We start from the raw sequence: 13134 nt of genomic DNA, 5'->3' as shown, positions 1-13134 counted from the left end.
TGGCTTCAAACAGCTGAACTGGAACTATTGCTGAAAACTGAACTTTATAAAGAGCATGGGCACAGATACTTGTTACTTACTTAGGACTTAAAAAAAATCAGGATTCTGTTTCTTACCAGGTTGTGAACTTCATGGGTACTCTGAGAAATCCATGAAATAAGTAAAATTTCTGTGTTTTCAGACAAATGAGTGGTGAGACTATCTGACTGGAAGTTACTGTATTCCATTACTTTAAAATTACTAGCATTTACAATTTCATAGTTTCATAGGGTTACCAAATGTCCCATGTCATTATGGACCACAGCAACCCTAAAATGCTGGAAACAAGCAGTTTCCTCACAAGAAGGCTGCTGCTTGCTCTTTTGGAGTTAAGTTCCACATGCACAGTATTCTTCTTTTTTTCTTGTAAGGCTTTCATGGATTTTTTTAGGGTTTCTGGCTTCCAATAAAGCTTGCAGATCGATGAGCAAAAACCAAGTTTCTTGAGATTGAAAACAAGCAACCAAAAAACCCCAGTACTGATGTACCTTGTTTTTAATTTTTTTTTTCTTTACAGATTGATTAAAGAAAATAAAAAGCATCAGGAACTGATTTTGGAAATTTGCTCAGAAAAGGACAACTTAAAAGATGAATTGAAAAAACGAACAGACACAGAAAAGCAGCACCTCAGCATTATTAAACAGGTACAGATAACAAAAAAGAAGTGCTGGTTAGTATTTCACCTGTGTCACTGTTGCCACTGTTGATTTCCATGCTTATTATCTTAAGCTTTTTAAGAGGATAATCTACTTTTGTATTCCAAGAAATTTTCTAAATGCCTTTACTGAATTTGGATAAACTGACTTTCTGGATTCCTATCTGTTAAGTGTTGTATATCTGGCAGTCTCTGCTGTGGTAGTAGCAGGTACTAAGTACAGGCATTTTCTCAGGGGCTTGTTAGAACCACAGCAGGCCAAGAAGGACCATGGTGTGTGCATGGTGGAGGCTGGGTTTTAGTGTGGGAGGAAAAGGCTTCACACGAGGTGTCACTGCTTTATCATGTATCAGCTATCTGCTGATGTCCCTGCAGCTGGCTGGCTGGCTTTATAAACTGATTACAGGTTATATCTTGGAAATCTGGCAAGAGAAACATTTAAAATATTAATTTCTGTTTGTCCAAGTGCTGGTGACTATCCTGGTTGTCAGGTTTCTTTGTTGGTGTCTGCATCGCACAGAAATCTGTTCTCAGAGCAGGGTATCAGGCTTGAAGTGTTCTAGAGGAATATATTCGTGTAATATATTCATATATTCATGGTTGATTTCAGAGAATATTTGCAAATCCATGATGTGATTGAAAAGTGTTATTTTTAGGCTACAAATTGGAATTGCTTGTGCCTGAATAAACCAGTATGAGCAGCTCCTTCATTCTTTCTTGTCTGTATTTCCATGATAGCTCTGTCATGAGTCATGTATGATTTCTTGAAGCTCTATCATGCAGCAATTGCTTTATTCCATTCTGAAAAAAAGTATTTGTGAGGGTGTTTGTGATACTGCATGCTTGCAAGTGATTCCAGAAAATATTCTTTTTGGACTGTAATAGTTTTATATGGCTGTTGATAACACTTGAGCTGTAAGAGACATTGCAGTGAATCACTTGCATTTTTTCGTTTGTGAAGGTGGTGTTTTATTGTTGGAATTTCTGTGTTAGTGTATTATGGTAACTTTTATGTAAATGAAAGCTTGGCTGCAGTCACAGCTCTAGACAAACTGTACCTGCCTGCTTGTACATGTGAAGTTTTTTCTTTGGCACATGATGCATTTGCAGAGCTGAACAAAGTGTGGTCAAGTCATGGTGTGGTAACAGAAGCAAACTGGGTGGTTCTTGCCTCTTACACAGCAGCTTGGGACTGCACAGAATGTGCAGTACTGATCCTGAGACCCTGCCACTTCTCCCCCAAAGCAAACAAACAAAAACAAAACCCCCAGCCTGGGTGAGCTGGCTTTCCCCTGGGACAAGAGGAGAGTTGTGAGGCACAATTTGAACAAGATTTGGGCAGTGTCACAGCCTTTGCAGCCCCCACACTGCTCCTGCTGGATTTGCATGACTTGGCGGGGAGCACCCTCTGGGAAGTGTTCCAGTTAACACTGGGGATTATTCTTCAGCTGGATCAGGTCTCTGACTTGGTTCACTAGGTGGCTAAAAAAAGTGCCAGCATGATGACTAAGCTCATCTTTATTTGCTGAGTGATTTTTTCAATGAATTAATTCCCAGTCCATTTCAGTACGGATGCATGGCTGCTTTGCTGGCATGGTGAAGTATATGGCACAAGGATAGGAACAAAAGGATGGAAGGTGAAGCAACCTCAGATAGCAGCCAGCTCTTCTCTGGCAGCTCTCTGACTTGCTGTTATTTTGTGCATTAAATCACTGTGCCTGGTGTTTTACTTGGTTTGAAGTATCTTCACTCTCACTGAAGATGAGAATTGACATCTTTCATGCTTTTCCTACTCATGCAAAGCTAGATGTTGATATGGGTGGTTGCAGCCTGACAAGTGTAAAATACAGGTAAATATCTGTTGAAGCATCTAATTTTGTGTGAAATATGCCTGCCTGTATAAAACATGATCAAAGTGTTATTTTCCCTATAATTATATCATGATGTTGTATTTTAGCTGGAAGCAAGAATAGAAGAGCTTAATAAAGAAGTGAAAGCTAGCAAAGACAGACTTGTAACTCAAGATGCAGCAGCCAAAAATACTATTCAGCAGTTGCATAAAGAGATGGCCATTCGAATGGAACAGGTAATTGAAAAAACTTGAACTGTTGAACATCTACATTACTGAACAAACTTGGTTCTTGTAGGAAACATATTGGATCACTAAATAAGACAAAATTTTCCAAAATTGGAACTGCTAGTGTGCAGTTATATATGCATTTTGGATAACTGTCAGCAGTGAATTTCCAAATAGCTGCTAACACTTAAGAGTGCCTGATAACTCTTTTAAAAAAATACCTATTTTTATATGTATTGAATTCAGCTCTCAAGGAAATCTCATTTTCTTTACCTGTAAGCTGAACTTGATTCAAAAGGAGCTAAAAGCTGACAGTAGCTTTTTCAGACAGGCTGTCAAAAAGTAATTTTTTTCTCAATTCCAGCACAAAGGTTTTATTTTATCTTTATGTATTCCTGAAATCTGGGATTTTTTTTTCCTTTTTAATATCATACTATACCAAGTATTTCATCAGTTGCATGTAATCTAAAACTCAGTGTCTGATTTTTTTTTTTTTTTCCCCTAATTTGAGTAGAACTTGTCAGTGCTGGGGTGGGGGGAGTCTGTAAAAGTAAGCCCCTGGAAGTGATCCAGCTGAAAAACAAGCCACTGGATAATGATGGTGCAGTTGGCATGTGAATGAAGGAAGACAGAATACCAGTACTGAGTATTTGCAAAATTATTTCTAAAAAACAAATTACTAATGTATTGATAACTCATTTGAGATGTTCAGCTGTGAAGATGCAGCTGTTAAAATATTTATTGTTAGAAGTAGGAGTAATTTCAGTCCTTTAGAGGAATTGAGTGTTAGTCTTTGTCAAACTGGAGCTTTTGAGTCCTGCCTCATGATGCTACTCTACTGCAATACTAAAACTACCTGGTTAATTCTGAAATACAAGGTTTGATTCCTTGTGTTTGGTGTTTTTCAAGGCAAACAAGAAGTGTGAGGAAGCTCGGCACGAGAAGGAGACGATGGTGATGAAATACGTCCGCGGGGAGAAGGAGTCGCTTGACCTCCGAAAGGAAAAGGAGGGCCTGGAGAGGAGACTGAGAGATGCAAACAAAGAAATAGAAAAGCTTACAAATAAAATCAAACAACTTTCTCAGGAAAAAGGCAGATTGCACCAGCTCTATGAAACAAAGGTACTCCAAAGACTGCTGTGTGACTTGATTAAAAGCACTGTCAGAACAGCTGTATCACTTCTTTGCTGATGTACTTGGTAAAAGAAACCTGTTCTCATTTAGTTTCTGCTGCACAGCTGTGAAAGTGTCTTCCTTCCAAGAGAAGGGGGAAAAAGTTACTCAGTTCTCATTGCAATCTTTTTGAAGTTCCTTTTAATTTTCCCCTGAATATTAATTTGTGAAACATAGGGGTGTTTTTTTTTGTTTTTTTAACAAAATTGAGAAGACAGCTTGTTTCAGTTGTCTAGATTTTGAAGTAATTTCTAGATTCAGATTTTTCTTAAAGACTGCAGTGGCATTAAATTATTGCAGTCTTTTTTTGTTGTTTTTCTATGTTTTCCCTCTGTATTCCCTTTTTTTACTACTAAAAATGGATAATAAAGCAATAGAATTTTTCATCCAAAATTTTGCCACTCATTTTTAGAAAGCAGTAAGATTATTATTAAATGGTCTAAGTCTTTTGGTAGTCCTTCACAGCTGTGTTTTACAATTCCGTTTCATGTAGAAGATTCAAAAATTAAATGACTAGAAACTACACTTCTGAAACAAAAATTACCTCTCTAGTGCTTTGTCTTTTCACAGATATATGATATTAACATATACTAACAATAATGCAACCTTACCTTGCTGTTCAAACCACAAAACTAATTGGGTTTTTTTTCCACTGGATTTAAGCATTATTAGGCATTCTGAAATATGTGCATGATTTTTCAAAACCCAGACATTAAGAAAAAAAAACAACTTGACAACTGGACAGGAGTTTTATTCTAGAAACACTAGATCATTTAATTTTATAAAAAACCTATGAAATTTTCTCAGGATGGTGAAGCCACTCGACTCAACAGAGAAATAGAAAAATTGAAAGAAGAAATCAATTCTCATGTTATCAAAGTAAAATGGGCTCAGAACAAATTGAAAACAGAAATGGATTCACACAAGGTAGGTGAAGTGATGCTGATACCATTATATGAAAATATAGTCAGAGTAGTGTAGTTGTTACAGTATTTGCTTTTTATGTACTGTTCCTAATGTGGTGTTTCTGTTTAATTTGAATACCTGCAGCAAAAGTAAGAACAGTGCTCTCAAATAGTGATACTGAAATGGAAATGTTGAAAGGATGTGAAGGGAGGATGTACTGGGGCATTCTCTTTAATTTGGTCATCAAATTTTAATTTGTTGTTAAGTTTATGTTTTGGGGGGAGTTTATTTATTTGAAATAATTGTTATCTTAGTTTTTAAGTGATAGAGTTAAATCTGCTGTCTGAAAATGTGCGTGGCACATAAACAAGAGATCCTTTTGTTGTGCCTTCAGTGTTGGGTCAAATGGAATTACATAAATTAACAGCTGAATGGAAGCAAGGGGAAAAATAGTGTGGGACTTCTTGTTTTGTTAATTCTTTTCAGACTGAAAGGGCAGTTTTATTATGAGTAATATGCTTCTCAGATGAAGTAAATGGATTTTACTAGTTTAACCTGTTTTTTTAATTACTGTTTTTGTAGGAAACCAAAGAACGCCTCAAAGATGCAATGACAAAATTAACTGAAGCAAAAGAAGAAGGAGATCAGATAAGGAAAAACTGTCAAGAAATGATAAAATCCTATCAAGTAAGCACATTTTCTCAAGAGGTCAAATTCTTGTTTAGTGCCTGAGTCGTCTTTTTCATTTCTTTTTAGCTTAAGCTGTAGCAGTAAAGAATTATCCTGTGCAAGCTCCAAAGCTGAGATGAATAGGGATGGGTTTTTTACTTTACTGAAAAGTTGTTAAATAAAAGAGAAAATGTTTATCTTGACTGGCATGCAGTGTGGGGGTCTTTCTTGGCATGGTCAGGATTATCAGAGGTGCGCTTAGAGAAAAGACTCAGTGAAGTGAAAAGCTGTCTGTGCACTCATAGAATAGAAAGGGAAACATAAAACTCTACTTACATTTCTTCAATCCCTTTAGGAGTCAGAAGAAATCAAATCAAATGAATTGGATGCAAAATTCCGAGTAACTAAAGGAGAGCTAGAGAAACAAATTCAGGAGAAGTCTGATAACCTGGAGGTAAATATGTGTTGTGTGGAGTCCACTTTGTGATTAAGAATTCCATGAAATTAGAATTTTGAGAATCTTATTTTAAGCTGCTTACAGTTAAGCCACATTCTTTGGGTTTTGTCTTTTTTGGTGGTCTGATATTAAATCCCAGGTGTGTGCCCTTTAGCACTGCTTTTCTGGAGGATATCTTCAGGTAATACTTTGGATTCACTTTTTCAAAACAAAGTTTGGAGGAAAATATGATATAGTGAAGGTGAAATAACTTCTCTTTCCTTTATAAACATGAATGTTGCTGTAATTAAAAGCACAAATTCTGTTGAGTCAGGCCTTTCTGTGACCAGTATTTTGCTAAGATGTATGGCAAGGAGAGACAAGGGCCAGCCTCTATTTTTTGTAGATATTTGCTAGCCCCAAAGTGAAACTCTCAGAGCAGACACATCATTAATGTGTCTGCTCACAGCTCATCTGTGCACATGCACTCTTCAGAGGTGGCCAAGTGCCAGTTTGCTCAGAGCTTTCCTGTTGTGCCATGGATTTGTGTACCTAAAACCAGAGTGTGCAGTCTCAGTTTTCTTCTCAGTTCTCCTGAGAATAAAGAAGCTTTGAGGTTTTGCTTTCCTTTCTGAAGAAGTAAACCCAGCCTTTGGGGTACCTTTTCTGCCTCAAGGCCTCTTAGCTGTTGTGATGGCCTGTATTGGCCTGATTTTTTTTTTTTTAGGTGCCACTGTACATTTAGTTTTCTTAATGAGCTTTTTACCCTCTAAAAAGGTGCATCATGCAAAAATAAAAGAAGTGGAAGACTTGAAGAGAACTTTTAAGGAAGGCATGGATGAGCTTCGGACACTGAGAACAAAGGTAAAATGTGCTGAGTTGGATTGGGGTGGGGCTGAAAGCACAGTGCTGGGTTTTTGGAGCAAGAATACATTCCACTCCTAATTGTACTTTTACTTCTTCAGGAATAAAGAGTGTGATTAGAGATTGGCTGGCATGAGACTAGAAAGAATCTCTAATTGTTCACTTTGCATAGCCTTTTTTAGAAAGTAGGAGCTGATCTGTAACACAACAGTATTTTGCTTCATTGTGTGTGCCTCATTTGGCTGAAAAGTTGAGAAACATTTTAGATTTGTAATCCTAAAAATATTTTAAATCTTCTAAATTTATTATAAATAAAATACTAATACTGCCTGTGACATAAGTTTTGACCTCTGGTAAGGAGGTCATGCTGTCCCTAATTTGTGGACAGTCTATAGAATAGCATGCCAGTCCCTCTCTCCAGAGCAGCTCAGTAGGACTGTGGAAAAAGGGAGTGAGACAGAATAAATGGTTGCCTTGGTAATTGGGGAAATGTCATATCTGTGGACCCTGATCCATTAGGCTGATAAGTTTGAGCCTTTGGGCAAAACTAATGTTAATCACGCTTGTTGAATTTAATTCTGTTTGTTTGTTTTTCTGACTCTATTAGATCTGAAATACTTTGGGATATTGGTCTAAGTTACTTGGAACCACCAAAAAATTAACACATCATCTTTGTACTACAGTCTAGACATGTGATCAGAATAATTTAGCTCTGATGTTTGTGAAACTAAATAGTTTCTGGTTGTATTTATTTTTGTTTTTCCATTTAGGTAAAGTGCCTAGAGGATGAGCGCTTAAGAACAGAAGATGAATTATCCAAGTATAAAGAAATAATAAATAGACAGAAGAGTGAAATTCAGAATTTGCTGGACAGAGTCAAAACTGTAGATCAGCTGCAGGATCAGCATCAGAGGTACAGCTGTGCACTATGAGTAATGATTTAAAAGATTATTGGAGATCTGGAAGGGTTTGTTTTATTGAAGCTATTGATGCTTTAAATGAATTGTAATTTGAAGAATGCCTGTCTTTATTTAAATCAGTGCTGCTAATATTGAAGATAACCTTGGTGGCCTCATACAAACCAAGGGGATTGAGACTGATAAATCTAATTTAGCATTCTCATTATTAGAATAACAAGTGCCTGATTTCCAGCATACTCTACAGGAAATTGTCTTCTAGGTGTCTGCTCAGTGCTTGTTTTATTGGAAGATGGAGGGGAGCAATTAAACTGGAAAGATAAATTGCCTTAAAATTGTGATGGATGAATGGAAGTATTTAATGGAAAGAATTTTACTTACTTGAGAGATGCTCTATTCAGGCAGCATGAGGCACTTGTCTTTCTAATGGGCTGGAATTCATTCTGCTGTGTTGAAATTCACTCATTTAAGAATGTGAGGGGAATAATGTCAGGGGAGGGCTGGGCTCATGCACGATTCAGGAGTGTCTGAGCATGGTCCTGTGCCTTTGGGGAACACATGGACTGGGAAATGTAAATGCTGGCCACTCTACTGGTTCCAGTGGTGCTGCATAAATGGAGATAGACAAATGTCAGATAGGCACAACCACCCCTGTGTCTGTCCCTCTCATTCTGGTAAACAGTTTTTATTTATCACTGTAAAGTATTTCCATAGTTATAGGCTTTCCTCATGGCTTAGCAAATCAGCCACTTTCCATGTGCTGTGTGCCTGTCACCTGTATGGTCATGGTGTTCTCAGCCTTTCCAGGGACTGCTCTGTGCTGGAAACTACTGGAGCCTGCACTTGGATCAGTAACAGTTATTTTTCTCTTGGAATCTTGACAAATGAATTAAAGTGACTGTGATCAAAGTGTGAAACTATAAATGTGTGTTTCCACTTATCTTTTTCTCTCAGTAATTGAGACATGCTTAAATATGTCTCCCATTCCTATTCAATTTGGATTTTTTTTCTTCAGTATCCTTCCCATACAACGTTTATTATCCCTACATTAAATTTTGTATTGTCTTTTATTTCAATTTCAGTGCAGATGTCCTGAAATGTATAAAGGCTGTATTATGTTGACTGTTCAGCTATGTTTGTTCACTGGAGGAATATGATTTTAGGTTGAATGCTGGGAAGAACTTCATGGCTGAACTGGATACTGATCACCTCAGTGTTCCCTGGTCTCCTTCATTTGCAAAATTTAAGGATAATCTAGACATCTTTTTTAGAATGGTCTAAACCTTTAATTTGGTCTGATCCAACTCTGACTGCTAGGCAGAGCTTTCTCCTGTCATGATGAAACAACATATTTGAAAATGTAAAATACAAGCATGCATGCAACCTTCTAGCACAGGTTTTTAAATGGGAGCTACAGGTGAGATACTTTGCAGCACAGATGACTGGGTCTCAGCTCTTCTTGGGGAAGCAAACAGTACAGGATTGTTGATTTAAAGTGAATTGATCCTCCTCATAATTACACTGTCTGTCAGGAAATTAAATGAGATGTGTGCTCTTGCTTTGTGTAATTTTAATTTTAGTTTTAAATTTGAGTATACACACTCCCTGTGAGAAAGGTGAGGTTTTTTTCTGCTGATGTTAGAAAGTAAAGCTTTAGAAAAGGTGTATCCAATTCCATGATGGAAGAATTAATGAACTAATATGGCAAGAGCAAATAAGAGGGAGGTTTTTAGTCTGTAACATTTTTAACAGCTATTATATTTTGGAATTAATTTCAAACACTGAAATGTTGATGATAAGTGAAGATGCAGCATTTTTTACTCGGATTGGATGGGAGAGTCTTTCAGTAGAAACAAAAACTTGTTTTGTAGAGGGGAAGGACTTGTTTTTGGGGGAGGAGTAGGTGGAGTACGACAGGTCCTTTGATTCAGAGCTGCAGGGCTTGGATAAGGACATGTCAGGAATCACCATACTGCTGTCCTAGAGAAATCCAAACTGCATTTTTTCCCTGTTTCTAAAGAGAAGGCCTCTTACAGATTGGCCACTTTGTTGGGTTGCAAACCTTCCTCTCACTTACTAGGTCTGGTTTTGAGGGTTTTGTTTGTGCCCTGATCTGAAGGTCATGTGGAGAAGTTGAAAATGGAGAGCTGGCCTTCCTTGAGGAGCTAATGCCTGAGTGTCCTCTGTGGGCTGCAGAAATCTGTCATTTCAGCACTGCAGGTGGTGTGAAACAAAGGGAAAACTCCCTTGACATTTAAAATGATCCAGTGACTAAAAGCTACCCCAGGGTCATTAATTGTTCCCCTGCCTTATTTGGACTTGACCTGAATGCTTTTATTGCAATAAACTTGTATCTTTAAGCTCAGGTTATCCCTAATGTGATACAATTGTTTTGACAGAGATGAACAAGAAATCAATGCTTTAAAGGAAGAAATAGATGGTTTCAATTCTCTGGTTGCTGATCTTCAGAAGGACATTGAAGGTAGTCGGAAAAGAGAATCTGAGCTATTGATATTCACTGAGAAATTAACCAGTAAGAATGCACAGCTTCAGTCTGAAAACAATGCCTTACAGAGCCAGTTGGATAAGCTTTCTTACAGTGAAAGAGAGCTGCAGAATCAGCTGGAGTGTGTTCAACAGGCTAAAGATGATCTGGTGAGTACAGTGGGCTTTTTGTTTTTGCAGATAAAGATGTAGCACATGAATACCACCTTGTATCTTCATTTACCTGACTGAAGTTTCTCCTTGAGTTTGTCATTAGTAGCAGTGGGATATGAACACCTCATGTTCCCAGGCTGAAAGAAATTTTGAGGCACACTGCCCTGGAATGAGGAGGTGTCGCTGTGTTGCTCTTTCTGGTTTTTGGGAGCAGAGAGTCGTTCACTTTCAGATGAAATGAAACAGGCAAAAGGTTCTAATTTGCCTGTGAAATTTGTTGCTGTAAGTGGTTCCTCAGGTCCTGTTTGTATTATGAGATAAATGTAATTTTTAATAAACTTAGTGTGTCATGGAAGGTAATGTGACTTTGTACTGTATCATGTAGAAGTTCTAGAGGTAGCTGAGGAATCTTACTATTCATGTGAAATGCTAGTGTTCAGCCTAAACAATAAATGTAAAGTGCGAATGATTCCCAGGTGTAAAGTGCAGTTAGGAATGTTGAGCATGCACTATGGTTAGGCTGGAATTTTTTGTGTATGACTGAAAATAACATCCCAATTTCAGGCCATCAGGTTACAGAAGGAGGAGGATCAGAGAAAGTCAGAGGTAGAGGCCCTGCAGGCTCAGCTGGCCTCAGAGCAGGAGGAAGTGTCAGCCCTGAAGACCCACGTGGATGAGCTGAAGGATGACCTGGCTACCCAGAAGCGCAAGCACGCAGCCAACCTGAAAGACCTCACAAAACAACTTCAGCTAGGTGGAGATTATTGTCACTTATGAGACAGCCCCATCTATGACCCCCTCAGTGTCTGGTAGAGATTCAGGTCCTGTCTGTATGTGCTCACTGCTTGAGTGTCACCCTTCAAACTCTCCCTGTCCCTGGAGACAATGACAGTGAGCAAGTTAGACCTTGTGGAAACTGCAGTTTCAGGCCTTTGTGTTAACTTTCAATCTAAAATGTAACTTCTGAAGTGGGTTTAGACTTTAAATGAAATATTTATTTCAAAAGAGGTTAGTCTTTGTTATGATATATCTGACTACTGAAATGTCACTGTAGGTATATATGGATCCTGGTCTGTGTAGGAGTATATTCAGAAGTTACCTAGTTGCTGACTGTATCAGGAATTGCTGGTTATTTTTTTAACAGACCACTTCAGTTTTTAAAGGTGGATATGGAGAGACTGATGACTAATTTTGTCTACAAATAGAAGTCATCAAATACCCAACAATGCATGAATAGAAAATAGATTTGAAGATAATCAAATGTGTTTGAAAGAAGAGATCCTATTGGCACTTTGCAAGACCAGTTCCGTGTCCCTTTTTGTGCGTTTAAGAACAGCTGTGTGCTTTCCCTCTTGATCCCTACTGAGTGAGTGGTGCTTCTGGCACAAGTACTGCTGCAGTGACACAGTTATGAGGTGCTGGAACAGAGTTGCCAGCATCAGTAGGGATTTACATGGCAGACCTAATCAAAAGTAAAATCAAATTGAAATCTTACTGGTCCCAGTTAATCCTATATATGACATTACCCCTTCAACTGGCAAACGCAGCAGTGTGCAGGGATCGTGGTGGGTGTTACCTCCAGGTGCTGCTTGGGTTTTACTTTTAGTTGCTACCATTGTCTTTCAGTTGTGACATCATGTTAAATTAGTGCAGATCAGAGATGATTACAGGTTCTGTATGTTGGGTAACACTGTAATTTTTATTTCTTGCTGTGCTATTGGTAATCATCATTTTGTTAATACTTTTAGCACGGAGGAAATTGGATCAGATGGAAAATGGTAATTATGACAAAGAAGTCAGCAGCATGGGGAGCCGTTCCAGTTCATCAGGTAATGGAGCACATAGCAGGGCTGCCAAACAGCCCTTCAGTCTTAACAAGGTTGCCACAGTGTGTTTGCTCTTTATGTGGTTTGTGCATATGCAGTGTGTGGGCAGCCTCCCATTAAAACTGACAAAATAGCCTCTAAGCAGCAAAATGCACTTGACTGACTGCAGTTGTAGGTGCTTATTATGAGATTAAAGTGTAATGTTTATGATGTTTATATATTTTGGTTCTTTTTAAATACCTGCCTTTTTCATTTTATTGCTTTTATGTTTGGAGGAAGCTCAAGAGGACTCCAGTTTATACATGCTCCTTTTACATGCTGCTAGAGGCAAAATAAAAATGAGCAGTGGTGTCCAACATTGTCTAATTGCCCTATTGACAGTTGTGACTGTGTAAATGAGAAATCAATTAGCATCATTAGAGACATCAGTGGGTTTATGTAATATTCATTACTTTCTATCCAGTAGAAGTACAGGAGTGATCTTTAGCACTGAAAACAGCATGTTTCCTTCCTTGATATCTTTAGGTTTCAAGTTGGGTTAGGTCTGTCCAGATGTCCTGTAATCTCACTGTGTGAGAGAGACAAATGCTTAGAAAGAACAGCACAAAGTAAATACTGCAAGCTCGAAGTAATCAGTGCTGCAGAGTGTTTATATGTAGGGCTTTTGTGAGTCTGTACACTTTTCATAGTATTGTAATTTTAGTTTACTCCAAAACACACATTTAAAATCAGCTCAGTCTTGTGCAAAATAAATTTTAAGTGGGAATAAGCATTCCTGAAGGGAGCACACTTACACCAGAGGCAGTGCACCCACAGGAGGGGACTGCAGCGCTGTCCCAGCCTGTCTCATTTAAACACTGCAAGGATCCTTTAGAGAAAACCCCACTAACATAAAGAGAAACTGGCATCCTGGG

At 38.2% G+C, this 13134-nt stretch overlaps 1 protein-coding gene across 1 annotated transcript in view; it reads left to right on the top strand.

The window, feature by feature from the left end:
- CCDC186 (coiled-coil domain containing 186) overlaps positions 1 to 13134 on the top strand; it is a 35419-nt gene that overhangs the window by 16128 nt on the left and 6157 nt on the right. Inside the window, exons 3-13 of the mRNA XM_066554558.1 lie at positions 557 to 683; positions 2652 to 2780; positions 3681 to 3893; positions 4752 to 4871; positions 5433 to 5537; positions 5875 to 5973; positions 6733 to 6819; positions 7590 to 7732; positions 10136 to 10391; positions 10959 to 11148; positions 12143 to 12223. Coding sequence (XP_066410655.1) covers positions 557 to 683; positions 2652 to 2780; positions 3681 to 3893; positions 4752 to 4871; positions 5433 to 5537; positions 5875 to 5973; positions 6733 to 6819; positions 7590 to 7732; positions 10136 to 10391; positions 10959 to 11148; positions 12143 to 12223 — 1550 coding nt within the window. The remainder of the gene's footprint in view (positions 1 to 556; positions 684 to 2651; positions 2781 to 3680; positions 3894 to 4751; positions 4872 to 5432; positions 5538 to 5874; positions 5974 to 6732; positions 6820 to 7589; positions 7733 to 10135; positions 10392 to 10958; positions 11149 to 12142; positions 12224 to 13134) is intronic.

Source organism: Molothrus aeneus, chromosome 8 (genome assembly GCF_037042795.1).
Source record: "Molothrus aeneus isolate 106 chromosome 8, BPBGC_Maene_1.0, whole genome shotgun sequence".
Lineage (NCBI taxonomy): Eukaryota > Metazoa > Chordata > Aves > Passeriformes > Icteridae > Molothrus > Molothrus aeneus.
Note: the sequence above shows the minus strand (reverse complement) of the source record. Positions and strands in the feature narration are given on the sequence as shown.